This window comes from Eretmochelys imbricata, chromosome 10 (genome assembly GCF_965152235.1).
Source record: "Eretmochelys imbricata isolate rEreImb1 chromosome 10, rEreImb1.hap1, whole genome shotgun sequence".
Classification (NCBI taxonomy): Eukaryota; Metazoa; Chordata; order Testudines; family Cheloniidae; genus Eretmochelys; species Eretmochelys imbricata.
The window spans coordinates 25,967,656-25,995,308 of record NC_135581.1 but is presented as its reverse complement, the minus strand read 5'-3'; the positions used below and the strand labels follow the sequence as shown (position 1 = coordinate 25,995,308).

The 27,653-nt window shown below is 45.6% G+C and overlaps 1 protein-coding gene across 2 annotated transcripts; it reads right to left on the bottom strand.

The window, feature by feature from the left end:
- Window positions 1-26,378, bottom strand: TMEM114 (transmembrane protein 114). Of its 2 annotated transcripts, XM_077829241.1 has the most exons (4): window positions 26,191-26,378; window positions 24,780-24,856; window positions 6,684-6,821; window positions 1-233 (listed from the first exon to the last, which is right to left on the bottom strand). In XM_077829241.1, the coding sequence occupies exons 1-4, from the start codon at window positions 26,376-26,378 to the stop codon at window positions 1-3; spliced, it is 636 nt and encodes a 211-aa protein (XP_077685367.1). The 2 variants fall into 2 exon arrangements, with proteins under 2 accessions (XP_077685367.1, XP_077685368.1); XM_077829242.1 differs by lacking the exon at window positions 6,684-6,821.
- Window positions 26,379-27,653: the final 1,275 nt, after the last annotated feature.

Sequence of the window (27,653 nt, the reverse complement as noted above, 5' to 3'; positions counted from 1 at the left end):
TCAGATCCTCTGCTCCCGACTCTGTTTGAGGCCTACCACTCGGGCAGCCAGCAGGAACGCTGCCCCAGTCAGCATCTCTGCAATGAAGGAGCCCCACACAAGTGCCAAAGACCAGCCAAACTTGATGTCAACTTCCTCCAAGAGGTTGTTCCTTCCCAAAAGGCAGAGAGCTTCCTTGAAGGCAGCCGCTGAGTATGCAATGTAGACACTGATCCCAGTGAGCGTAACAAGGCCTAAAGGAAACACAAATGCAGTATAGTGTTGGGGTCCACTTCACCTCAGTCCAAACTGCTTGGTTATGGCTCTGCTAGATCTCCTTTGCTATCCCTCCTTATATACTCAGGCAGGACTCTCTTCTGCCCTCTGGTTTTGTGTCTTGTCTCTAGTTTTGTTTTGGTCTCTGTATCACTTAGGTGATGAACCAAAATGTAAAACAGCATGTTTCCTGCAATGCACACCTAATGATGTGTGTTTCAGACACATAAGACATGTACAGCCCAACTTACAAAATTGTATCATTGGCCTGATTCTCCACTGCTTTGCGCCTTATATAGCTGTGTACTCATGTGAAAAGTGGGTGTGAATGGGAGTGTTTTATAGACACTTTGCACAGCTGTAAATGACTACACCAGGTGCAAGTAGAGAACTGGATTATACATTTCAGCTCAGTGATGCTGCTTGTATTTAGGCTAAAATTTTCAAGTGCGGTCTCTAACGTTGAGTCCTCAGCTTAAACCACGTTGGGCTTTACCGTTTGCAGAATTGCTGTAGCTGGGTTGGTCCCAGTTTATGAGGGAAAGGAGGTCGGTGAGGTAGTATTTTTTTATTGAACCACCTTCTCTTGGTGGAAGGCACAAGCTGAAGAAGAGTTCTGTGTAGCTTGAAAGCTTGTACCTTCCACCACCAGAAGTTGGTCCAGTAAAAGATATTACCTCGCCTCCTTTGTCTCTCTAGCCTTATTGTCAGCTCCTGGACTGGAACTTGAATCGTGGATGATCATCACTTCCAGAAAATCAGAGTGTAGGTATGTCAAGCTGGGGTCCTGAAAAATCAAGGCGCTCAGAATAAGCATCCACATTTTTCAAGAGTGGCTGCATAATTTGTTAATTGCTGCAGGCGGTGAAATCTAAATTCAAGATAGGATCGCAGTGTAAGGCTGTTTAAGAGGGGCATGCTCACTCCGGACAGCTCTTTTATTAGGTGCAGTGTATAGAGCCTGCTGTGGACTCAGCCTCATGCTGCTTTCCCCATGCAGATGCAGAGGGGACTTTTTGCCCGTGGAGAAGGAGATTTCCACCTCTGCAGCATGTCCCCCTAGCTCCATACAAGAACTCTCCCAACTGCTTCTGTTCCAGTGAGGACAGAAAGGGCTAAAGGCAGGGAGGCCATCTAGGCTCCTCCCAGATTGTCTCCTTGTTAAAACCCCAAGAGAAAACTCTAAAGTTAATACTTCCTGACTTCCCCAGGCTGGCTTGCCTCCCTCCCCGACCAGCAGTAGCAGTGAGCAGGGCATCTTTGCCCCTGCATTTGCAATGGAGTCATGCATCCGCGGAACTTAGACAAAGGGTGGGGCCTCCATAAATGGCTTGTTCTCGAGACAATTGCTAAGATCCATGATATCTGGGGGGCTGGACCCCCAGGCCTTTTCTGCACGAAGGTGGGAGATACCCTAATCCCACTCCCCTGATGGAGGGACTCCTAGAGAGCAGTGTAAATTAAAATTCTCAGAGCTTCCTGTCCCCTGCTCCTGCATAAGGGAGGATGAGGCCCTAAGCTGGTGCAAAGCAATTGAGAGTTACCAAGTCAGGTGTTAAATAGAGAAATTCCTCAGTACAGATGGCTAGCATGAGGCCCACCCATTACTGAAGTCCCACTTTCTCCCTCACTGTCATAGGGTAAGCGAGGCCTTTAGAGTCCTGGCTCTTCTCCACCTGGATCATGTGACTGTGGGTGGGCAGCAAGGCTGCTGGGAAGACGGAAACTGGATAAACGGTGGAAGAGAAGTAGCAGGAGCAGCCCACTGGACAATTCCCTGGTAATTAGAGTTTGCAGAGTGCTTAGAAGTGGCTCTCTGGCAGAAGAGAGCTGAGAGAGATCCAGGGAGGACAATAGCAGCACCCTAAGAAGCTCTCCAGAGGCAAGGGCTGGCCTGGAGCTGGTGTGTCTCCCTGCTGGCAGAGGAGCCTAGAAAGGACTGTATGGAGGATGTGTGAGAGGGTCTAGGATGCTCGCAAGTGTAGGGAATAGCCCCAGTGAAAATGTGGTGGCTAGAGCTGAGGAATGCTTTTTTATGTAGGCTCTCAAGGCTAACTAGCAAAAGGATATGGGCTCCTCTACATCTCTGCCGTGCCACCTGAAAGGGCTGCAATGATGTGACTAAGGACCATGGCCCAGAAATAGTGAAGTTATCTGTGGAGCACTTAAAGAGGAGATTTGTGGTGGTCTTGTTTGTGCTCCTTTTTCTCTAGGAAGGAGAGATCTAGTCTGACCGTGGTCAAATTGCCCTACCAGCCTGTGAAAGACCTCTTTGGTGGGAAACTGAGGCACGGATGCATCTGGACATCAGAGAGGTAAAACACATTCATACTCTTGGTTGAAGTAGTGCATGGGCCTTGCTAGACCTTGGCATGAGGGTGAATCTCTTCCCCCGGTACACAAACTGCCAAATAAAGATAAGGGGGATTGTTTTCATGGAGGTTTGGGCAAGATCTGCTAGATTCTGATGGTCTCTAATCAGCATGGGCGTATTTAAGAGGTGGCAAGCTAAATTGTTCCAGTACCTGGAACACACAAACTGTGCTGGCAAGGAAAAAGCCCTGGTGTTTGTGTCTGCAGCCTAAAGTATCTCTTTAGATTGTTCTGCACTGTCAATCAATAGAGAACAGCAGATAAAGTGGCACTCTATATTAAACTGTGTGTGTCTACATTAAGCTACAGCATGAGAATTTGTAGTTACAGCAGTTTACACCAGCTAAGGTTCTGGCTCAAGATTTTCCTTTCAACTGAGTTCTTAGAGTTACAGGAGTCAGTAGGCCAAATCAAACCCAAGTAGAAAAACTGCATTATAAATTACAAATCCTCTGTGTCTTAGCTTTTCACTTAACACTATCTTCAGTGGTTTCCCAATCCCCAAAATCTGTTGTGACACTGCTCTCATGATTTCTGTTGAATGGTGCTTCTTGAACAGCTGCAGAAACAAGGAGCTTACATGATGAGTTGGACTTGTGAAAGCACAAACAGTGATGTGCACTTCACTCTGCCCCGAGCTCCCAAAGCCCTGAAATAGTTGCTTGTTTGCTTCCAGCAACTCTAGTCCTTCTTCTCTTACCCTTTTAGAAACAGGATATTCTGATCCGCTGACCCATGTGTAACTGGATTCTAATAATGCAGACATGAACTAGTGACGTTCCTCCTAAACTCAGCCTGACCAAAGGGTCAGGACTTGGCAGACTGACAGAGGTGGGTGGCAGGCAGCATGGTCTGGGTCAGGTTTCAGCAGCATGCCACTGTTGGAACAGCTCAGCAGGTAGGTCTATTCCTGGCCCATTTATCTGTTGAGTGAACAGTGCTGATGTTACCATTGATTTGGGGGGAAGTAACAAGCAACTGTGGAGCAGCTGTTATAGAGCAGTGCTCTGCAAGAACCTTAGGCAGAGCGATCTAGGCTAAGATGGACTCCTGACCCCCACTAGCACTGGGATGGCAGGGGAGGGCATGAGACTGAGGTTTTATTGTTGGCATTAGTGTGACCAAGGTACTGCGCCTGTCTGACTGCGGGGAAACTTCTTGTGTTACTTAATAACCAGTTACAACTTGCTGTAAAATATCAAAAGCACAAAACATCAGAGTTGTAGGGGCAAAATTCTGTATACTTGGCTATTCCTTTCATTAGGATGTATTTCCCCAAACCCCTTTCCCTCAACTCTATCTTCTGCTTAGAGTATAAGCCTTCACCCTTTGCTGCTAAGTTCTGAGCACACCAATATGTGATCATTTTGCAATCACCAACCTCCACTACACTTGGTGTTAGCATTCTTGTGGACTGTTAAAAACAGTTACCAAGTACCACTGCAGAGGTGGCTGCATTTCATGTCACAGGTGAAATATTCCCTCTAATCCTACCACACAGGGCTGTTGTCAAGCTGAGTGTGTGTGTGTCAAGTTGTTGTACATTTGTGAATTAAAAAGGCTTACCTGGCCCTTTCCAGCCGTTTTACTTTTATTCTATTGGTGAAAGAAAGTTACGCCTAATCTAAGATACCTCATAGAGTGCTGTGAGATTTTAGTTAGTATTGTTAAGTCTTGCCCTAAGTAGCTTCTACGTCACTTGGATAGAAGATTGCTATTAATGCTCATGTGAGGCAAGGTGGGTATTTATAGGCTTTGTTGCTTTACCAAGGCAATGTATGTTATGAAAGAACATTGCATTAAAGCTGCTGCCATGTTTCTTCTCTCTTTTTCCAAGAGAGAATTCATTGATTCATCTGTACACAGTGAGCTCTGGCATTGCGTTCACAATGCTAACGTCATGCCTGTAGCAAATGCCTGGAAAGAAGTAGGACTAGGAAGTAGGGATCAAAATCTACTGGAGGTTTGTAAAATACAGGATTACACTCCTCATTTGAGAGATTCTGCTTGTAAATTTTTCTTTGGCTTGCTGCTCAGATTCCATAGTGAGCACCACTGTAAAACACTGATTGCATGCAGGTATTATGATGATCAGTCAGAAATTGTTAAATTAGATTAGATGTCAGAGCATCCTGGCCTGCATATCTCAACTCTTGCCATCTGAACCTCTCAAAATGTTTGTGTCACTGAAACAAGATATCGGGTTCCAGACACCTGGGCAGAAATGCAGAGTTGTTTTGCTGACTCATACTGAGGTCAGGTGCTAGGACCCTGAACAGATTCAATTACTCTTACTCGATGTCATCCAGACCACGTGGGTCCTATTAACAATTAGCTTAAATCCAGATGTATACAGAGAATTAAGTGTGTCTCTTTGAGTAGCTGCAGAAATAGAACCCTGCAATAGAAAACTGTAGGACCAACCTTGAGAGAAAGCTTAGTCTGAGGCTTGTTTTGTTGTTAACAATAAAGGAAAATCCCAGAAAGGTGTTTGGAACCGCTCCAGAGTGAATGTGTACTGTTAGGAGAAGAGTGGGAGCCCCATCTGCTTACATTCTGCTTTCCACACATGCTAGCATGGAGTAGGATTAGACACTGGAAACTCTAAATATGATTATGGAAATTCTCCTATTTATTATCATACAACTTGTATGATCCCAAACCCCTACTGGCAGAGTTTACATTAGTATCATGGGGGAAATATAAACTGGCCAAAATGGAGATGAGTTAAAAGTGGATGCAACTACCAGGAAGGAATGTCTGTCTCCTTGTGATGGCCTCACCTTCCAGCAGAATGGGCCTTGGTGCTTGGCATCTCTGAAAATCAGGCCCTTACACTGCAAGCCACTGCTAAGGATGTGGTGCTTTGGGATGCTCCAAGCAAGTGCAGATGACATGGTGGTTTGAGAACTTAGTGGCCCGCCTACAGTGGTTCTTCCACCATTGCTGGCGTTGATGAAGCTGCACGTGTGCTAGGGCAATGGTAGCTTTCCTTAAAACAGTCCATGTAGAAATGGCTAGTGGGAGGCTTGCGTAAGTGAAGATGGTGCAGGGGGGTCAGTTTCAGTTAGTTTTCAGTTTGATCATTGAAGTGGCTTTAATACTCATTCACACTGGCCCACACTGTGGCATCTTGTGTTGCAGTGGTGAGCAGGTCACAAAGTCAGTGGGAGCGACTGGGTCACAATCTGGCTCGCTGCTTTTTGATTCCACCAAATCAAAATCCTTACCATAGGAGAGGGGATAATTATAAAGCCAGCTCCAGGAATCCTCACCTTCCTGCTCCTAAGTATAAACATTCTCCCTAGAGTACTGATGGGGACACTTGAAGCCTTGAACCTGTTGCTGTTAATGCTATTTGTATTAACTGGAGCCATTCATGCATGGTGCTGAGCAGAGAACTGAGGGCATTTGGCACCTCACAGGGCTGGGTGGTAGCTTCCTAGCTCAAAGAAAATAGTAAGGATAAAATACATAAAATGCCTGGACAGACCATGTAAGCCCCCCTTTACTCATGATAGTCCATTGAAGTCAATGGAACTCTTCCCACTGATGGCTGTTTTTGGTTTTTTGGTTGGTTTTTTCCTTGGGTTTAAGATCAAGCCTTGGCATTATACAGCTTTGAACTGTATTGAGTTAAGTTTCAGAAACTCCAAAGCCACTTGCATTCTACTTAGATTTAAAAAAAATCTTGTCTCTAGAGGAGAAAAAACTGACATAACGTTTGCCGAAAGGGTATTTAACCTTTCAAAGATGAAGATACTGTGTTCAAGATGTCTCTCAATCCTCCACGAGACACAACTACATGTAACTTTCTGCTATTCCTTGTTGTAAATGTCAGCTGATTACCTCAGAATCCACATTACTAGCTTCTCAATCTGCAAGGAGCTGAATGGGAAAGCCCATGAAGTGAATAAACACTGGCACTCTGTCTGAAAGCAGACACTTGGCTGGTTCTGTTCTCATTGTCTGTTTCCCCTCTGGTCGTTGAAGTGCTACAGTTCGAAGCTGTCACCCTTAGTCTCATTAACAACAAATAGGACTCAGTACAATACCTCCAAAAAGAAAAAGCCATCCCGTCATTAGAAGCAGCAGGTAGGCCCTGGCAAGAATACTGATAAATCCAGTCATTCCTCCAAAAATCATCAGGATCAGGCTGAGAGGCAGCAGGATTACAAATGTCCCATGCATGTCTAGAGAGAAATGAAAGTTATCAATGTTTCATTATCACTGCCATTGATTGTATTGCAGTAGTGCCCAATCAAGATCAGGGCTTTATTGTGCCGGGTATTGTACAAACACATAGTAAGACCATCCCTGCTCCGTGGAGTTTACAGTCTAAATAGATAGGATGAAGGGTGAGGGAAATGAGATGTAACATATGAGATTTTGATCCCTTCACTTAGACTTAGTAGTACTTTATTCAGTGAACAGCTCTACTGATTGTGCTTCTCATTGTGAGTAAGGGTATCAGAATCTGGCCCATAAAGATCAAGGTGATGGGTTGCAAGCTTCATGTTAGTTCCAGGTCCTGGTTTTCTTAGATTCCATACAACATGGAATATTCTTAGTGCTAACTAACTTCAAAGAATCTGTAGGGATGAGAGGTTAGTGACATAATGGGACAGCAAATGGCTAGGGTGATATCAGAAGTGGGTGCTCACTGCCAGATGCATTTCAGAATTCCCTTGAAAAACTCGTGTCAAAGCTTTTAAATGACAATTCTGCACAAGGTCATGGTCAGAGGGCTGAAACTCTCTTCTGATTCAAGTTAATTTTTCACCCTGTCTCTCATTGCTGTTGCTGATTTCTTCTCTTCAAATGCTGGGCTTTTACCTCCTAGAATACTCTATTATCCCTGCTTTTTATTGTAAGTGCTGGGGTTGGAGAAGAAGGGGGGAGCGTAGTGTGATGGAAGCAGCAGACGCTGAGATCCTGGACCCCGGCATCTCTTCTCAACTCTACCATTGCCATGCAGGGACCTTGGATAAGTCACAGGTTACTGGTCTCTGCCTCAGTGTAACTATGTGGATGTGGATGATGTGAAGCTTAACTTGTTAGCTTGAAACCTTGGTTTTGCTCACACACCAAGCCTGTCTGAAAGGCTTTGTGCAAGAAACCAGCACAATGCTCTGAGGAGGACAAGCCAGAGGCAGAGTTCAGCACACCTGCAAATCCCAGGCTACCATTCCTGCCCATGGATTGCAATAGTGGCCACATTCCCATTGAACAACCACCACAGAGCCCAGCTCCAATGCACACTGAGTGCTGAAGGGTCTCAACTGATAGCTTCTGTTTCCCAGCATTTTCCATGTAGAGATACCACAAGGTTCTGCTGTATTTTGGTCCTGCAGCCACTGAAGGCCTAAGAGGACTTGTCCCTTAATAGTTTGTAATGCACTTTGAGATCCATGCATGAAAGGCATTCATCAGAATAGGCGAGAGCCCCACAAACCACTGGGGTTGCACAGGGTGTAAATCAGGGCAGCATTAGTCCACACACATATCAAACTGTGTGCATGCCCACATCATCATCTGGAACATAAGCAAGTCCTTTCCCTTTTACAACACTGACATTAGCAGGAGGTATAATAAATACTCTCCAGCTTCTGATGACACTGCAGGAATATTTATCCATTAACTTTAGTGAAGCATTAAGATTATCTAACCCAGCATGCCTTCCCTCTTCTGCTTAATATTATTTTAACCAGCTTCTTGCTCTTCCACCTTTTGTTGTGGTGCCCTATTCTACATAGGTTGGTTATGCTGTGTGTGAGACAGCTCTGCCCCTCTTCCCTTGTGACATGTGTGTCCCCTCACATACACACATTTCAGTCCTTTGGGGGAAGCAGTCTCTTTCATCTTAGTCATTCTCAGAACACTGAGCACTTCCATTAGCTCACTGAAACACCCTCTTTGTCCTCAGCCCCGCTCGCCTAAGACTTCATCACATAGATTCTCCAGACTTGGATTCATCTCTGCTGCTGTGCATGGAATCCTCTCCAAAGCCAAAGTTACTTTAAGTGGTCTGATAGCCTCCCACATGATCTCATAAGTCTTTTGTCCTTGCCTTTGTCCTACTTCATCCCAGCCATCCTCTCATGTACTTAACACAAGGCTGCCTGAAATTCAGCCCTCTTGTGCATAAACCTTATTATCATCTCCAATTATGTGACCACATACTGGGTTTTTTATCCCATCGCACCGCTCCCTCACTTAATGCCTAAGACAGATGATGTTCATCATAGGCACTGACTTCTAGTTTTTCCCGGGGTGCTCCAACCTTGCTCCACCCCCAAGACCCCGCCCTCGCTCCCTCCTCCTGCCCCTGCTCTGCCCTCCTCCCCCGAGGCCCCTACCCGCCTGCTCAGCTCTTGGGCAAATCAGACCCCAGGATCTGAAGTCAGGCCCTCAGAAAATGAGAAACCACAACTAGTGACTATTTGTGAAAACCTTGGTTGAAGTGACTTGCCCAGCATCACGCAGTCTGAGACAGAGGTAGAATCCAAGTCTTCAGGACAGGATTCAACTGCTTTAACCATGAGGCCATCCTTTATCTTCCTGTAATCCCCTGCCTCAGTCACTGCACACCTTCCAACTTCAACAGCTGAGGCAGGGGTCCTACAGACAACAGACTTCTACACTATACAACCATGATTCATCCCTAGGGTAGGTCCATCCTGGGCTCTGAACAAGGCTCCTTGTTCTCAGTTCAGGTGTCTAGACCTGGAGCCAGCAGAGCCCACAGCAGTCTTAGCTGCAATTTCAAGGAAAGGCCTGTCCAGCCCCAGGCTGAAACATGCCCAGTGCAGGGAATCTCCAGGGAATTCAATGTTAAAATGTAAGTCTCTACTGAGCATGTGCAGGTTGTATTATTTCCACCCCACCTTCCCCAGAGGCTTATGACTTGAGCAGCTCTTCACAGGGAAGGCAATAAGGCATATCCCTGATACAAAGGTCACCCTCTGCCAAATTTCAAGCCCTTGCTGCAAAGAGGGGCCACTGGAGATGTTCAAAAAAGAAAGGTCTTCAGAACTCTTTGACATGGGCAAAACAACATTTTTCCTAGCCGCCCTCTCAGAAACAGCTCAATCATTTTGGCTGGCTGAAATTTTCCAAGGAAATTAACCATTTGGGTTACTAAATAACTGCCTCAGAATGAAAGTTTGACAAAACTATAAACAACTGAAAGCAGGGTCTTACAACGGGAAATGTTGGGCAACCAGCCGTGGCTACATAACATTCTGACCAGCACTACTCAGTTTCCTAGGGGGAGCCAACAAATACTTTACTGTGTCTTCTGTCCTTCTGCTAAATTGACAGTGTCTTGTTTGCCTTTTATTCCCTGCAGCTGTTCACTGGGTTAATGGTTGATCTGAATTTTTCCATAACCTCGCATCTCTCTGGCTATCAGTGTTTTAGAGAGCTATTTCATTTAGTCCATTTGCCTTATCTTGGGTCCTTCCTCCCATACTAAATGTTTTACATTTGTCTGTGATGACCTTTTCACCCTGACCCACTTTGGTTGGGTATTATAACAGCTGTGTAAACAGAGTTGCTATTATTCCATTGCATTGCAGCTCCCTTCAAAAGCCTTCTTTATTCATATTCATCACTCCCCCTCCCATGATCAAGAAGCACCTATCTACCATGATCTATATAGCTCACCCCAAGATCAAGAAAAACACCCTTATTCCCACTCCTATGGTCCACCTGCCCCCGAGGATGGTCAGCAGCCCACTCTGACATCCAGATGCTGAGATCCACCTGCTTGCCCCATTGACACCTACCTGCCAGCTGCTGCAACCCACCCTGTCCCCTTAAACCTTACCTGCCTATTTGGTCCATTCTAAAGCATGCATGGGTTGTGTCCCACAGGAGAGAGCAATCTGATCTTTCAGGGGAGTGTACTCAGAGTAGGTGTCTTGGGGAAGATGAGCACATAGGAGGAGACAGGTATGTCTCAAACGTGGGGTGGGAGGAGCACGAGGAAGAAATGACTCTGCAGACTGAGTAGCCGCCAGCCCACCTTCACCACAAGCCTGCTCTCCCCACAGTGGGAGAGGGGAAACATTCCCTGGGTAGAGGCTGGTAGCACCGTCCTAGGGGGGCCATGATCCACATGGTCCTTCCCCTACCCCTCATCCATCTACCTTTATCTACATGACCCTATCCTGTGGCTTTCAGATGTGCTTCACATGATCATCCCCATAAAATCATTAATCTCAACCACTGCATGTTTAGGCTTCCTGAAAATTAAATGCACTATAGGGTTGCCAGTAGTGGAGCAGAGTTTAAACGTAATGGGCCAGACCTTCAGTTAGTATAAATCAACAGTTCTCCATTGAAGGCAATGGAGCTACCCTCATTACAGCAGCTAAGGATCTGGCTCTGACACTTTGGGGCCCACCCAGAGCAGTAAGGGGTTATGTCACCGCCGGCCCTAGAACTGTAGGCTCTTTGTGCAATATAGTTATGGGTCTGTTCCAGAGGTGGGCAAACTTTTTGACCCAAGGTCCACATCAGGGTGCGAAACTGTATGGAGGGCCAGGTAGGGAAGTCTGTGCCTCCCCAAACAGCCTGGCCCCCACCTCCTCCCAGGACCCCTGCCCCTAATTGCTCCCTGGGACTCCACCCCTATCTAACCCCCGCCATCCCCTGATTACTGCCCGCCCCCCCGAACATCTGCCCTATCCAGCTGTCCCCTGACTGCCCCCTCCCAGGACCCCCTGCCCCAACTGCCCCCCTCCCGGACCTCACCCCCTATCCAACTGCCCACCAGGATCTCCTGCCCCTTATCCAACCCTCGGCCCCCACTCAGAGCAGCATGTCTGGGAGCCGTGCCACCTGGCAAGTGCCAGACACGCTGCCGTGCTGCCCCGCATAAGCACACAGTCCCACCACACAGAGCACCACCCCTGCAGCGGTGTGACAGCAGGGGAAGGGAGGGGGGACAGCAGGGGAGGGGCCGGGGGCTAGCCTCCTGGGCCAGGAGCTCAGGGGCCAGGCAGCACGGTCCTGCGGGCTGGATGTGGCCCACGGGCCGTAGTTTGCCCACTTCTGGTCTATTCCCTGACACCAGTAGCCTGCCTATGAGCATAAGGTCTCAGCTTGGTTCTCACCAGCCTTGATATCAATTTGCAAAGCGTAACAAGTGCCCTTCTAGTCACAGGTCTTCCCAAATGCATCCTCCCTGAGATCTTAGTTACCAGACACTCAAACTGTTCTCCTCTGATTCGTCATCCTAAAGGCGTCATACCAGATCCCCATTATCAGCTCACTTTGGCTCTCACACGCTGCACACCAGATGAAAATAAACCAAGTTTGCAGAGGATGCTCTTTAACAGCCAGTGACCCTCTCTCTCCACTTGCTTTGATGAGTATGACCTGTCCTGGATTGACATACCCCTATTAAATGAACCTCGGATCCAATTCTAAATGCTGCATTGGTTGGAGAAGTTTAGGACTCCTGAAAATTAAATACACTTGTGTGCGTTAATGCTTTCTGGTTCTCAAGCTAAAGTTTACATGGGATGCAATCTTCAGCAGATGGATGGTCTCCCCTTATGGTTATTGATCCCTAAGATGCTCTCTGGAACTTCCTTGGACAGTAGTTTGATAGATTGGACCAGCCATTTGTTCTGTTGCCATCTGAGGAAACCCTAGGAATCACTGCAGAGCTAAGAGTGCCAGGTGTCAACAAATGTTAAAAGCCAAAGTATCTTCAGATCAACTCCCACACAAACTAAAGGATATGACTCGGTATGTCACTTAGAGTTAAACTCTAGTTGGTATTTAGTACGTACCATAGAACCTGAAATGGTGTGTTGAGTGGCAGTAGTAAAAATAGCTCCGACTTTGTCCTGGAACTTAAATTCAAATGGTATGGATTCTGGTCATGGAGCAGGGAGGAGTGATAGTCCTGTATTCCTAGGACACAATAAGAGCAGGATCAGGCCCAGCCTTGTGCTTCCTGTAGACACTGAGCCTGATCCTGCTTTCATACTAGTTTTACATCCGCATAACTAAATTGACTTCTGTAGGGTTATTTTACTCCTGTGCATGTCAGAGGAGAATCTGGCCTTTTGGGGGCAAAGCGTAATATCACTCCGCAACTAAATTAAAGGAGTAAAATTGTAATGGCTCAATTCTACCCTCAGAACTGACATTGCTGGGAGTAGCACCATATAAACAAAGGCTATCATTGGGCCTGTAGAATGACACCATGAGCAGCAAGGCTGACTTCGTTCCAGATCTGTTACCTGCTTTTCAAAACACTGTCCTTCGCTAGCTGATATAGCAGGATAGACAGGCTGATGAACCGTTGCTTTTCTGTCTCTCGTTTTACTTCAGTGAGTCAAGGCCTTAACTAAATATTGTGGATTTAAATATAATGCACTTCTTCTTGCAACATGCTTATCTGGATACAGTACATCCTCTTGTACTAAAAGACAGAGCCCACTACAGAGGGAACAGAAATCCACTTCAGGCTACCATTCTTCCAAATGGATTCACAAAGTGATGGAGCACTTCCCATGTCTAACCATGCAGGCTTGGCTAGCTAATGTTAATCTCCTGTGACAGCCGCATGCAAAATCACACTCTCTTTAATGCCTTCTCCACTAGAAACAAATTTCAGGGATAGCCTAGGTGAAACCCATGCATCCTCTCAGGATGGAGTACTGCTCTCTCTAGGTGTGGTATTGGGTTCCAGTGGCTTATGAGAAAATGTGGTGATTTGAAATCTCCTAGTTAGTTGTGCAGCATCAGGTTAAACAATGCATTTAGCATTTATACTGTGTGAATCCAAAGCCTAATACCCATTTTGTTCCACTTCAATACAGACAGTCATTGCCTGGGAAACTTTTTCTGAAATGCTGCCATGGAAACTGTTCAGTGATCCAAACTCAGGCCTTCCGGATTGTCATTAAGCTATTACACTGTGCCATAAGTGACCAAACTAGTCTGTGGAAGGATGCTATTTTAAATATCTTTAGAACACTTCTGGCCTCAGTGACCCATCTATGCAAGCGGCTCAGATGTGATTCCTGCTGATACCCACTCCATTTCCCGCTTTTCTCCGGTAGATTGAAACTCATGGTCATATGCGTCCTATAATCATGATCATTCTGGTGACATGGAGAGATTATATGGTTAAAAACCTATTGCTTTATTTAAGAAATTTCACCCTTAGTAGATTAGCAGTGTGGTTGGAACAGCCTGTTCTGGTTTTTGTTCATTTTTTGTTTTCACTCTTTGTTGGACAATCTCATCTGCAGTCAAACTAAATAATTCAAATGTTTCTGGAAAACAAATGCTGAAACTTACAAAAGTGGCCCAAACTAATTCATTTCAAACTTCAACCAAATGTTTGCGGGAAATTTCTTGCAGTATTTGTCCAGATCTGTAAATATTTTAAAGTCATCATTCAAGATGGAGTATTGGAAGTAGCCCCTACAAGCGTTTACTGAATTAATGAGAAAATCAGATGATGTAAATGGAGTTAGGCCAATTTAGGATCTGGCCCTATATTTTTAATTCCATTCTCTGCTTAATCTTATTGTGTTGACTGCAAAAAAACCTATTTATTTTAAGGAAAAAAAGTTTGGTTTTGAGTGTCTGGGAAATAGCCATGCGAAAGCTATAAAACAGGCAATAAGCATTACTGCCTTAGAAGGAAGAAGAAAATATCATAATAAAATATGTCCTTCCCATTCTCTCCCCCAAGTCCCATGTTCTGTTTGTTTTTTAGCCTAATGAAATTCTCATATCAAACCATTCATCTAGTAGTCTGATTCATTTGGAGTAATAGTCACTGAAGATCTGAGTCTGAGATAATCTCATTAAATCACTGAAGAACTTCTATGGGAAACCAAGCACAGTAGCTCAGAAACTAATAAAATCATTATAGCATACTAAGTACCTACTACATGATTTAAGATAAAAACACTTAGTTATATTAGTTTAGTTTGTACCACAATGAATTGGCCTTTAAGAAGCAAGGTCCAGCTCTGCACTGTTACTGATTTCAGCTTAGAAAGGGGGGATTTTGGAGACTGTAATTCCAAGGGATCATGGGTACTGTAGGCCTCAGAGCAAGGTATGCTGGGAAATGAGGCAGAGATATAAGTAAGATCCCTTAATTCATAAAGGGAACAAGACCATTCTTGGGACTCTCAAGATGAAATGGGGGCAGCGGCTCTGGGAGAGGCCTAAAGGGACAGCCAAAGGGCTGTGTGTAAAGTACCACATGGCAGGGGTGATGCTCTGACTAGAAAGCCAGAGCAATCCAATCCCAGAGCGGGGAATCAAGGGACTGGGCATCTGTTTATACTCCGGAGACGGGAGTAGAGCTAAAGAACTCTTTAAGGTGGACTTCTGTCTGGTGGCTGAACTGTCCTTATGCTGGAAAGATAGGTGTCTTAATTTAGCCAGAGGGCTAAATGAACTTAGTTTGAGAGGGAAATTGATAGAGCAGCTGCATTATCATAACTAGGAGATAAGCCATTGTAGCAAAGATTCATTGTCCCTCTACAAGAAACATTAAATTTCCCATAGCTATATAGTTCCAAGTAGGCGGATGTTAAGAGGTACTTAAGTGACTTTGGAATTGACAATGATTTAATCCTGCTTTGCAGGTGTCTAATGTATTTATTGCTGTGGTGCACACACTATGTGAAAGCAAACCTGGATTTCAGCCATTAAAAATGGTCTTCCCTGTAGACTTTTCTTTACTCTAATCTTTGTCATTTGTTTCCTTACACGCAATCACCCCAGCCCTGCGTCTGGATCCACACAGGTGCAGAGCTGATTGCAGGTTCAAGACACAAGATGAAAGATCATTATTGCATTAAAGCACCTCCCTGCAGGCCTGTGGCCGTGCTCATTGTGTTTGACCTCATACAGGGGGAAACTGGAGCTGCTGGCATCAAGAGCACCATCTGGTCCAAAATGGTCTTGTTTTGCTCAAGCAGCAAATAATTGTGCCCTTCTTTTCACTGTATTTTTAAACCCAAATCAAAATAGAATTGAAAAGTCTTTATCAATTTAGCGCGAGAAAATATACCAAAAAGCTACTGACTAAAAGATCTTGGTATACTAGTAGAGGCCCTTGATTTGAGAAGAGAATCCCGATCCATTTTCAGGGATCTGCAAACTATACAACACTCATATAAAACTGAAGTCACTTTTATTAAAGTGTGTGTGTATAGCAGTAGCACCCACAAGCCCCCGTCAGCATCAGGGTCCCATGAGGGTTGGTGCTGTACATACATAGGAACACCATGAACCCTGTCCCAAATTGATGTTAGTTCAGAAATCAGTTAGGGATCCTGTTTGTAGGATTTGGTCCTTAAATTCAGTTCAAAAAGCTATATGGGCTGGGCTATCTAATCAGTGCACAGTGGTGTAATACCGGCAGAGCACTGTACATCTTATAGTGGTATGAGCAGGTTTGCCCAGGATCAGATTTCCTTACTTCTTGAAAACTGAAATTTAAGCTTATAGCAGACTTTTTGTCAGAGAATGCTAACAGTAGGTGTGCAGTAAGGTGTCTGCTGGTGAATTCCCCCTGCAGGTCAGATTGGTTGTGATCTTCAACAAGGCCCAGTGTGGGGAGCAATTCTCATTAAAGCTGGTTGAAAGTTTTTGAAATTGTGTCTGTTTTGCAGAGTTAAAAACCATCTCAAATCATTAGATACTTTTTCCTTAGTGAAAACTAGGTTTTGGTAAATGAAAATGTATTTCCAATATTTTTTCATGGTAATGAGAGAAATTCCAAAAGTTAAATTTTTTCCCATTTAAAAAATATATTTTCCCTTTAGACTGTTTTTGGTTCCTCCCTCCCTCCCTCCCGCCCATGAACAAACTCTTTATTTCAAAACAAGGACCCAGCTGTCGTGCTGATATGCCCAGAATGCACACACTTCTCTCCCATTGCATTTGACTTTGGTCACTGCAGAACCTGACCCTTAATGTTATATTGACTTGGAGCAATGCCTCTCCTGCTCACAAATGACAGAACTACTTTCATAGAGCCTGATCCAGCTCACCTTCAAATCTATGGGGACCCTTCTGACATTTAGTGAGAGCTTGATTGGGTCTACAATGAAGGCAGCTCCTCTCTCTCTCTGCTCACCTCCCAAACCAGACACAGGAAATCATATTAGGAATTTAGGACAGACTTTTGTTTTGCTGATAGCTGACACCTTTTAAAGGAGGTTCTCACTGGCAAGTGCTGTTTAACCCTAAAGGTAACCACAGGACTCTAATTACTATCCGCATTATGATAAATGTGTCTTGAATGCTAGTGCTTTCTTTTGTTCTACTGTAAAGGAAAAGCAACACCACGTATTGCAGAACAACCTTTCCATTCTGCAGAGGGTGATCTTCCCTCTGAATCACTGTTGAACTGATGCCCCTGCATAGTATTAAGGTAGCTAACTGCCAGGAGTTCTGTCTTTCAGATTTAATGTAATTCTCACAAGTAGCTAACAGTTCAGGTTTAAAGATCCCTTCTGTAATAGTCAGGGTGTCCTGACTGGTTTGCAGTTATGTAACTATATCTTGACTAATGTATCTGATTTCCCCCTGCAATGCAAGTTGGCTACAATATTGGCTTTCATCTTGTGCTCCAGTAAACACCTCTGTTAGGTAAACCAAGTGATCTGTATATGAGCCACTAATAATTACTCAAAATTTTTGGATGCACTATATAAATATAAGCTACTCTGCGAATGCAAGCATGTTTCAGACCCCTTGTATGGAGGTATTTGTATCTACTGCCACATCCGGTGCTGCTGTTGGCAAAGTGCATTCTTGCAGAAATGGGCCCAAAAGCACAATTTGACCTGCACTCTCCTCATGAGGCCAACAAGCTTCTGTCATGCCCTAAAGTCAAAACTGTAGGAAAAGGAACGATCGGTTTCTCTAAAGTAGAGAAGAGACTTGAATGAGATCTTCTCTTCCATCAGCACCACCAAGTGCTACTATTAGCAGGGCAGAGGAAAACTCACATCTCCAGTTGAGAGGAATTTTAGAAATTGCTGTGCAGGAACAAATGACTGGTTTATCTCGTCCCATATCTGACAGTGGCCAGTGTTTTAGAAGAATGTATAAACATCCCATGAGGCGTTTGATCATGGGGTTGGAGGGGAAAATGAGAAAAGTGGAAAGAGAGGAAATGGAAGCCTAATGTAGAAGAAAATGTAGCTTGTGTCAATTCCATTAGAGAAATTGCTTGAGTAGCTTAACCATGTGCAAAATGACTTCTCCTATTATCAAGGCTAACAAGATGTGAGGCGATTACCTGAATAATGGCACTGGTAGCACAGACAGCTTTGGCTTACACACCCGATCTTTCCAAGTTGTCAGGACTCAGCGGCTCTATCTGAAGCAGACAGTAAACTGAATCCCTTTGTAAAGGAAACCAGCAGTTAAGAGGTGTGAGCTATTAGAAATCTGGGGGAGGGAATGCTAAAGCTTTTAACATGTCCACTTTCACCAGTACTCCTGCTCTCATTCATGCCCAGGGCACAGACTTTGCCCAGGCCACCTTGACACATCTAGTTCCATACCCAGCCAGAAACCAAAGGTGCCAAAAACGGTATCTGAACACTTTGAGACCAGTTGTGTGTGTAGCTGCAACTTCAGTGTGCTGCAGCTTTCTGTGTAAGAATTCTGCCTTCTAGGGCTCTGATCTGTGTGAGGGACTATTTGAGATGGAGGATCACAGAGGGAGACATCTCTACTTCCTCTCTCCTGGAGGATTTATAGTCATTATTTGTCTTGCTGAATCTGAAATATGTCTTCCATATGGAGTGGGCATGCTGTGCTCACTACCTATGGAAGACATAACCCTTGCGGGGGGGCCTGCTAATTTCAGATCCAGAACCCCACATTGCCAAAGCTCATGGGTGTTCATATCTGGCTGCAGCTCTAATTTAAAATGATTCTGTTAGAGCTCGGCTCTAGAACGGGCAATGGCTGAAAGGCACTACTTCTCTGACCTTTCTTTTCTCTAGGTCTAGCTAGGTGTTTGGAGCTATTTTTTAGCATTGTGAGGATCCCTGTGATGAGTGATGTATATGGAAAGGGACTATGTAAGGAGTGGGGTTGAACTGCGCCTGTATGGTTTCCACGTGGTAACTGAAGCCTGACAATGATGATTAAAATGTCATTGTTGATAAATATTTCACTTTTGCTGTACGCACATGAAGGATGATCCTATTGGCCCTGATCTAAAGCCCATTGAAGTGAATGGGAGTGTCTCAGTTGACATCAATTGGCTTTAGATTGGGAAGTACTTCTTAATAACCCAGTCATCTGTGCATGGCATCTGGCTTCTGAGGAAGCAGGTTTGTGGATGGAGCTTAGGAGAGCATCACTACTTTATTTTTATCAGTTCAGCCCTTGACACTGAAAGAGACTTTGATAACCAGAGACTTATTCAGAGCGGGGATGGGGCAAGCTCAGGGGACGGAGCAGAATCATGTCTGGGGCTGCTGGCCCCGCTGATCAACTCCTCCCCCTTTCTCCAAGTGCCTCCTGCACACCCTGGAATAGCTGTTCCCTAGTGTGCAGGAGGCACTGGGAGGGAAGGGGAGGTGGGGAAGAGGAGGGGCAGGGGTGGAGTGCGGGTGAGAAGAGTGGGGGCTTTCGGGGAAGGGATGGAGCAGGGGCTGAGCAGGGCAACTTGGGGGTCTGAAAAATTTTAAATCAAAATGGGGGTCCTCGGGTTGCTAAAATTTGAGAACTGCTGCTCTAGCTGATACCTCACTGGTGCTCCCCTTAAGGCTGCTTGCCTTTTAAAAAACCACACATGAATCTGTATCCAAATGTTTTCCAATTCATTTCATCAGCTAACCTTACCAGCTTAGAGTAATTTAACTGTAAGTCCATTCTGGACAAACGGTTATATTTATTACAGCCAAGTTCTAGCATCTGTGTGGAGCCCAAGTAAATGGATTGAATAAAGGCAGGTATAAAGTCTAATTGTGCTGAAATGCAAAACCTGTAAACTCAGTTCATATTCTGTTCTAACCAAACCTTTACTGGAATGAGTCCTTCTAACTGGGCTCTCTTTCATCAGGCTAGCCAATGAGCATGCCATTTCTAAATAAACTGCTACTGTCCAAGCAAATATGTAAGCCACTCCGTAAGTTAGTGGCCATTCTACATTTTTTTTCTAGAAATGGGATTTGAATTAGAATGAAAACAATCTTTTATTCTTTTAGATACGCAAATAGACACTAAGTCTAAACCATCATATAAAGCCAATTTTATTCTCTATCTTAGACTCTATCCCCTCTTTCTCTCCCGTTTCCTGACAGTTTTGAAGACCTGTTTTTCTTGTTTCCAAGCCAACAAGACTAGTCTAATCATAAGCAGAACCCCCTTGTATCTTACGACTCTGTGGCTGCAGAATCCTGTTCTTGCTGAAGAATTGTGCTTTGAAATCTAAGCTTTGTTGCCTAAATTATACTTCTAGCCCTCACAATGTGAAAATAACTTTCCAAATGTGAATTAAGTGCCAACCACTACACTGCTTTTCTGGGTCTGAAAACAGCCTAAACTAGCTGAGACACCGGAACTGAAGTGTTAACCGTCCAGTTCATTTCACTGAGAAGTTTCCTGTAAACCCTCATTTAAATGCCAACAGCCAATCACTTTGTTACCTGTGTTTTCCAAAGTGTGAAGACCCAACCCCTCCCCACATCTCCTGCTGACTAAACGTCCTGCTTCCCCCTGCCAACTGCAGTGAAAGCCTGTTTTGTCCCTATAAATTTCTGTGCATACTGAACATGCAACATGTAGAGGTTTTGGGTTGGGACTCAGTCTGCCTGCATGCCTGCATTGCACTGGACGTGGGTTCTCAATCCTATCTGGGTGCTCTGACTGCTATTGCAATACCAGTAACAACAGGCTAGTGTAAGCTCAATAGCACAAGGCTTACTGCGCTCGGTGCTTTATATGTTTTCATGGTTAAATCTAACTCCAGCTTCTGCTGAATTCCCAATCTGCTACACTGGAGACTCACCACAACCAGAATCCTTGCTGTAGGATTTGGGTCCAGCTTGCCAGGGGATACCTGGGTTCTTGATCTCTGGCTTTTAGAGTGGTTCATCTGCACCCAGGACACAAACTATTGCCTTCAATCAGAAATGGAAGGACCATTGGTAGGGCAGAGGGTATCATCCTAAAATAGTCAAAAATGAAACCCTGCTTGACCAGTTTGTTCGCGGTTTCTGGCATTTGCAGAGGGAGCAAAGACTATGGTTACTTGCTGAATCAACTTGAAGTGTGCTCAGATTTCTGAGGTGGGGTACTTGCTACACACTGAGCTTTGAGGCACTGCCCTTTATTAGGGTCCCCCAACCTGCTATAAGAGCACCTAGCATTTTTGCTGTCATGTTCCCATGTACAGTCTGTATTTAAACTTATGAGCAGCAGAACTGCCATACAAGAAAAACTAATGAGCCACTCAGTGAGGTCTGCTGAGGACTGGCCAGAGGTTTTGAAGGACCTTATGCAAATTAATACGTGCAAGGCCCATCCAGCTTCCTCATACCTGTGACCAGACCTATACCTCCATGTACACACTCCCTGGACACCCCGTGCCTGCCTGCTATCCCTTCCCATCTAAGTAAAAGCTTCTGCAGTCTGTGGTGACACAAACATAGCCTGGGAAGGCAGGAGGTGAAGCCAAAAGTCTTGTTGGCCATAAGTCAAATGGGCACCATGGGACAATGGATGAGGAATGGGATCTGGACTGAGAGGTTGCTTGTGTTACAACAGCTGTAGGAATGGAGCCTTACCTGCATAAAAGCTTCACCCTTAGGGTGAGAGAGGAGCGTACTGAACAGTTGCATTCTCCTACCGTATGATCAGGTGGCCACTGAGTACCATTTTACAGGTCTTGATGAGTGGAAACGGCTATAGCTTCTTATTATGGCCTGTGTATCTCATTATAGTAGATCATCTGGTTGGACTTTGCATGTCACTGATCTACTTTTGTATTGTGATATTTTATAAGGGGAAAGACTTGTTGGCACCACATTGATATTTCAAGTGGTTGCAAAATAAAGATGGCTGCTTCTATCTTCACCCTGTCTCCTTCAGCTTCTGCATATGAAAGATAACCATGCCCCACTTTTTAAAATAGTGTCTCCTAGACTGGAGAATGCAAGCCATACATAAAATTCCAGTTACACAAACTTGTATCTCAAAGACATATGGTACCTGTTGATATGTTTCTATCTGTTCTGTAGCTTGCAGCTAGCAGGGGCTTGGGAGAATTGAAATATTAAGATCCCCAAAATATATTCTTAATCTTAATGTGCATGCTGCAAAATCCATGCAGCAGCATATAGATGCTGGTTGAACATTTTGCAGAAGATGCAATATGGAGCCCTGTGAAATTATTGATTTTTTAGATTTTTTTTTCTGGAATTTTATATTACTTCATTTTATGCATGTAGGGGATGTGGGGCTGGGTCCTGCCCTGGTGCAGGATTGCAGCATTAGTCTTCCATGGCAGCTCCTTTCCAACCCAGTGCTATGGGAGTTGCAACCTGGTGCATGGGGTCTCAATGCTACTCAAGTTTGACTTGGCTGCCCCCTGTCATCATGGCAGAAAGACAGCTGGGCCACACCTGAGAGAGACTGTGACCCCTTGTGGCAGGCTGCAATGCCACTTACTCAAATTTGACACAGCTGCCCACCACTCCGAGTGATGCTGCTGCTGTGGGGAGAGTTTTATATTTTTAATACCTTTTTTGGTTCTATTTCATGTTGTTTTGCATGTCTGAAAAATACAGAGCTCTAACAGTATGCATGTCTAAACAGTATGCAAAAAACTCTCCCTGACGTCAATGGGCTTGATACTCCACTACCTTGTACTTTACATAATCATTTACGTCTATGAAAAACGATGAGCATGAGCAGTACCAGTTTACAACTGATTTGAGCAGGTATAAATTGCTACACAAGGTGAAAAAAGAGAATCCGGCTCAGTGGGACTGAAGAACTGAGCCCAAATACCCACTCACAAGAGGACTTTAGTGCAAACTGGAATGCCATGCCAAAATATAGAAAACTAATCTAGTTAAGATTGTCAGTCTGTCTTTTTGTTTGTTTAAAAAAAAATCCTATGGGAAATAGACATCCTGCCTGAGTCTGCTGTTTAATAATAGCAACTAACGGCTTGTGAAGAAAACTGCACTTTAGGGTACAGTTTAAATCAAACATCAGTAGCTCAGAGGCAGAAACATCTGACATTTAAAAAAAATTCACCCACAACTTATCTTTTGACAGGTTTCAGAGTAGCAGCCGTGTTAGTCTGTATTCGCAAAAAGAACAGGAGGACTTGTGGCACCTTAGAGACTAACAAATTTATTTGAGCATAAGCTTTCAAAAGCTTATGCTCAAATAAATTTGTTAGTCTCTAAGGTGCCACAACTTATCTTTTGTTTGCCAATCACCAGATGTTTGTCTGCCATATATATAGGCCTGTCCCCTTTGTCTTAAGTGCCATGATGTCGACGTCTGATGATAACAGTCAACAACTTGTGGTAGGCATTTCTGTATGGTAATGAAAGCAATAATGCTGTCTGCAATTGACACTATCAGCGACAAGTTTCAGGCCCTATCCTGCCCTCCCAGCACACCAGGAAACAGGCCAAAAACCTTTCATTTTGTGGAGTTGCTTTCCACTCATTGTAATGGATGGGAAAGAAGAGGGGCTTTCCAGCTTCCCAGCCTGCCCAGGGCCTAATCTTGCAAGGTGCAAATGAAGTTGATGGGAATTGGAGCCATTTGGCACCTTGAAGGATCAGGCCCATAAGAAGACTAGACAGGCTGCATGGCCTTCTAAACCTGCAATATGCACAAGATTCACTAGGAAACCCTACGGAAGTCAGGCAGAGGTGAAAGTAAGGCGGTACAAGCCGGTACGGCATACCAGTAAAAAGTGGCCGCCTGTACCAGCCTGTACTGCTGACTTAAGGGACCCTGCTTAAAGCACTGCCATAGCAGTGCTTTAACGTCGCTGCTCCTTTTGTGCCCCCCAGCGGTGGCCCTGCCAGGTGTACTTTAACATCCCTGCCCCTTTTGCCCCTCCCAGGCCACCAACAGCGGGGGTGAGGGGGCAAAAGGAGCAGCTACCCCAGGCCCCTTCAGTCGCCCCTGGTGGCACAGGTGGGCTGGCTGAGGGACAATGCCTCCCAGCCCCACCCCTTCCGCCTGAGGCCATGCCCCTTCCAGGGCAGGCAAAGCTGCCCCCTCCCCCGTAAGAGAAATTTGACTTCCACCCCTGATGTCAGGCCAAATAAAGCTTGTGTGCAAGCAAAGTGACTCTGCACTGCTGCCCAACCTTCTTTTATGGTAGCATGGTTCACTTGGGAGCCATGCTGCTATTCGTTGCTCTCCGGTCCCCGAGGAAACATTGGGGAGGTTTCAGTGTGGAGGGGCAGCAGCAGAAAAGAATTGCTGGTCCAATCAGCCTTCTCCTACAATATCTACAGTATCTCTAAGGATTGATGGGGCCGCCAATGCCAGGTACAAGAACACAAGAGGTGGTGGTTTTTTGCTGAATCCTCCTTATAACTCTGTAATCCTGTGGTGTGGTTTTATTTCCATGTGTAGTTCTCAAAGCACTTAACAGGAGAGATTAAATGACAAGGAAACTGATGCACAGAGAACGGATTTATCCAGGATCAGAGGTTAAGAAATAGTTGCTAATAGTAAAATATCACTAGCAGATCTTTCATCCTGAGCAACAGCCAAGTATTTACCTCATGCGAAGTGCTCAGCAGCTTGCAATATCAAGCCCTAAATTGTGCACATCCCATTGTCAGTACTGAAGATATTTTCAGGTCATACACTGATGCACAATCACCTGGGTCCAGTCCTGATCCTATTGAAGTCCTTTAGGAACACACTTGACATCAGTTGAGCTATTAATATTAATTCTATGTGGCAGCCCCTTACAGCCTTGCTCAGGGATGAGGACCCTACTGTGCTAGGTGCTGCGTACACACCTAGTGAAAACCCTGCCCCAAAGCGCATACATCATATCCCAGACATAGGTCATTGTTTTCATCCCATGTGATGCAGGGGGGTGAAGACATGCAAATAATAGAAAAGTTACTCACGTAAGAGTTGTTTGTGCGAAGCAGTCATGTTGTTGTTCTTGTACCAGAAAGGGTTCATCAAAGGGAAGCATTTGCTCCTACCTGATAGAGAAGGGGGAAAATAGTATGCTAAGTTTGTATTGCAAATGCAAATAGAAGACTTTAGCGTGTGTTTTCCTCAACATGCACATACAGCTCCTACTACATCCTCCCCTTAATCAGTTATTTTTGTGTGAGGGTGAGAATTTCAGTACTTGCCTAAATGTGTTCCCACTGGGTGAAATCCTTGTCATTGACTTCAGCAGGGCTAAATGCTCATTGATTTCAATGGGGCCAAGATTTTGCTGAATGGGAGCAAAGGTCAACCCTGATGCTTTTGAAAATCCCACCTGAATGCTTTTTCATATCCAGGCAACATCCTTTCTCCTCCCCACTTGATACACATTAATCACTGTTTGGGCTTAATTCTGTGATTCTTATTTTTTTTATTTAAATTAATTCAGACATCATGGTGATTTGAATGCCAGGAGAAGGTAAATAGAATGGAAAATCCTATCACAGCATCAAAGGAGTTTATCAGCCTTCCATTCTAGACCAAGGCTGTAAAATATGCTCCAAGATTAAATTTAACATATACCTTCTTTAAAATATCGCTGTTGGTCATTTTAAATCTCACCATTTGGGGTTAAAATTCAAATTATTCCTTTTATCTAAAGAAAAAGACAAAAGTGGCTTAAGTATTCCCCCCCCCCCCGCAACCCCAAGCATTTAAACCCACACAATTTTACATTTTAATCTAGAGGGCATGAGATGCCTTTGTTAATTTGGGTTGCATTTATGATGAAAATGTATGGGGTTTTTTTAAGTTTTAATTACATAAAAATACATGTTTGCACTTCTTTTGAAAAGTATTCTTGTAAATCCTACGTCTGGGGGGGAGGGGGGAATGAATTATGTTAAGAGGATAGAAAGTTTCATCGCCTCACTCTCTTATTGACTATTGTGCCTAGTTAGTGCAGTTTTTCTGGTACATATTCCACCTAATCAATTGGTGAGATTTCTCACTTACCTAAATACAGATAAAGAGATGCAACTCCGGCTTTTAATCTTCCCCACGGTACTTATTAGTCCGTGTAATTGTCATAACAATACCTAGGCACTGTGTGCATTTAATAAACCTACTCTCATTAACAAGGGGAAAGCCCCTGTTTCAGGAGTCGGAGAAGCAGTGCCGGGGAGATTTTTCCAGGCAGCGTCAGGGATGGGGACACGCTCCATCCAGTCGCGTTGTTCATTGTGACTGGAACATCTGTCCCCAAGGTCCCTGCCCTGAGACCTGACTCCCAGCCGCTAAGGGGCTGTGCCCCCTGGAAGGACGCTGCGTCTAGCTGCCCTGCGGATCCCGAGAGGGCCGCAGGAGGTCGAGGCGTACTCACGTCTGCAGGTCCGCCAGAGTCCCGAGTGGGAGCTCAGCGTCGCGGAGGAATTGTTTAACCGCTCCAGTTTGGAGGCGTCGATGATGTACCAGAAGTCGGTCCCTATAGCCACCACCAGCAAGATGAAACTTAACACGCCAGCCAGGACCACGACCACGGCGAGGCCACTTAACTTGATCTTCATGGTGCCGCTGCCTTGGGTCTCCGGCTGCCTAGCGCCCGACGGGGACACCCCCAGCGCTCATCCCCGGCACGGAGCGCGGCCAGCCCTGCTGCGCCCAATCCGGCCCCCTTCTCCCCGGCTCCGGGAGCTTCCCCGCCGCTGCAGCGCGAGTCTGTCCGCAGGACCCAGCCACGTGCACCTCCCGCAGCCCCGGCTCCGGTCCCCTCCAAGCCACGCCGGGCGGGAGGCTCCCTTTGCCAGCGATCCCAGCGCCTCTTCCCGCCTGCAGCCCCAGCCCTTCGCCTTCCCCCGAGCACGGCCGGCAGCCAGCGGGAGCGCTGCTTCCTCCGCCGCTGCTGTGTCTGCGCTCCGGGCAGCTCCCCGGCCAGCCCGCCCTGGGCCAGCCCTTGCCCGACCGGCCCGCCGCCCTGGCGAGGTGCGCTGGGGCTGGGCGCGCGGGTCAGCACCACGGACAGCTCCCCCCGCAGAGTCCCGGCCGGAGCACAGGGGCGTGTCGGCCACGTGTTGTGAGACACGGGGACCAAAGCCCTGGGAGCGCGTAGCAGCCTGATGCAAGGGCGGCAGCTCCCAGCCCCGCCAGCTTTCTTGCTGGGAGCAGTTCCCGCTGCTGGGGAGGATCCTGCAAACACCCCTCCCCTCTGCACTGGCTCTCTCAGCCCTGCCGGCGTCTCTTGCTCCCCTTTTGGCAGTTACACTGTAAGCGCGTCTGCCCTGCTCTCCCTCCAGCCTGTCCGTGGCAGGCCTGGCATGGCCCTCCTTGAAGGACCAGTCCAGTGTCCTCACGGCAGCATTAACGGGGGAACTCCCCTGCCCCTGTGCATGACGCCAGGAGCAGAGGTCCTTTGCACCGCAGCAATGCCCTGGGGAACTGGATAACTGCAACTGAGAGCAATCTTAATCGTGAGGCTCTGGTTCTTCCTTAACAGGTGAATGCCTGCAGATGTTGTTTGATCGCTAAGTAGCAATTACTTAGCGCTTATACAGCCCTTTTCATCAGTACGTCTCAAAACAGTTTTAAAGGATGGATTTGTTGGGGGGGGGGACGAGTCATCCAAAGCCTCCCTAAGGGATTTGAATACTTCTTAGAAAATAATCGGAATTCAGTATCCAGATCTCCTAGGAGCTTTGAAAATCTCAGCAGAGTTGTCTCATGCGGGAATGGAAAGACTTCCCTTTGTGCAAATCAGACTCTTATTTATGGGGAGGATGTGGGAGGACAGACTAAGTGTTTGAAAATAAATGTTTTCTTACATTTGAACACTTATTTTTTGTAGG

What these genes read in the sequence shown, in the direction of transcription:
- TMEM114 (XM_077829241.1), bottom strand. Translation starts at nt 26,378, where the DNA reads ATGAAGATCAAGTTAAGTGGCCTCGCCGTGGTCGTGGTCCTGGCTGGC. An exon ending in TGGCGGACCTGCAGACGTGA is followed by an intron (nt 24,857 to 26,190) that starts GTACGCCTCGAC and finishes TCTATCAGGTAG; the next exon opens with GAGCAAATGCTTCCCTTTGA. An exon ending in ATGGCTTTTTCTTTTTGGAG is followed by an intron (nt 234 to 6,683) that starts GTATTGTACTGA and finishes TGTTTCCTTTAG; the next exon opens with GCCTTGTTACGCTCACTGGG.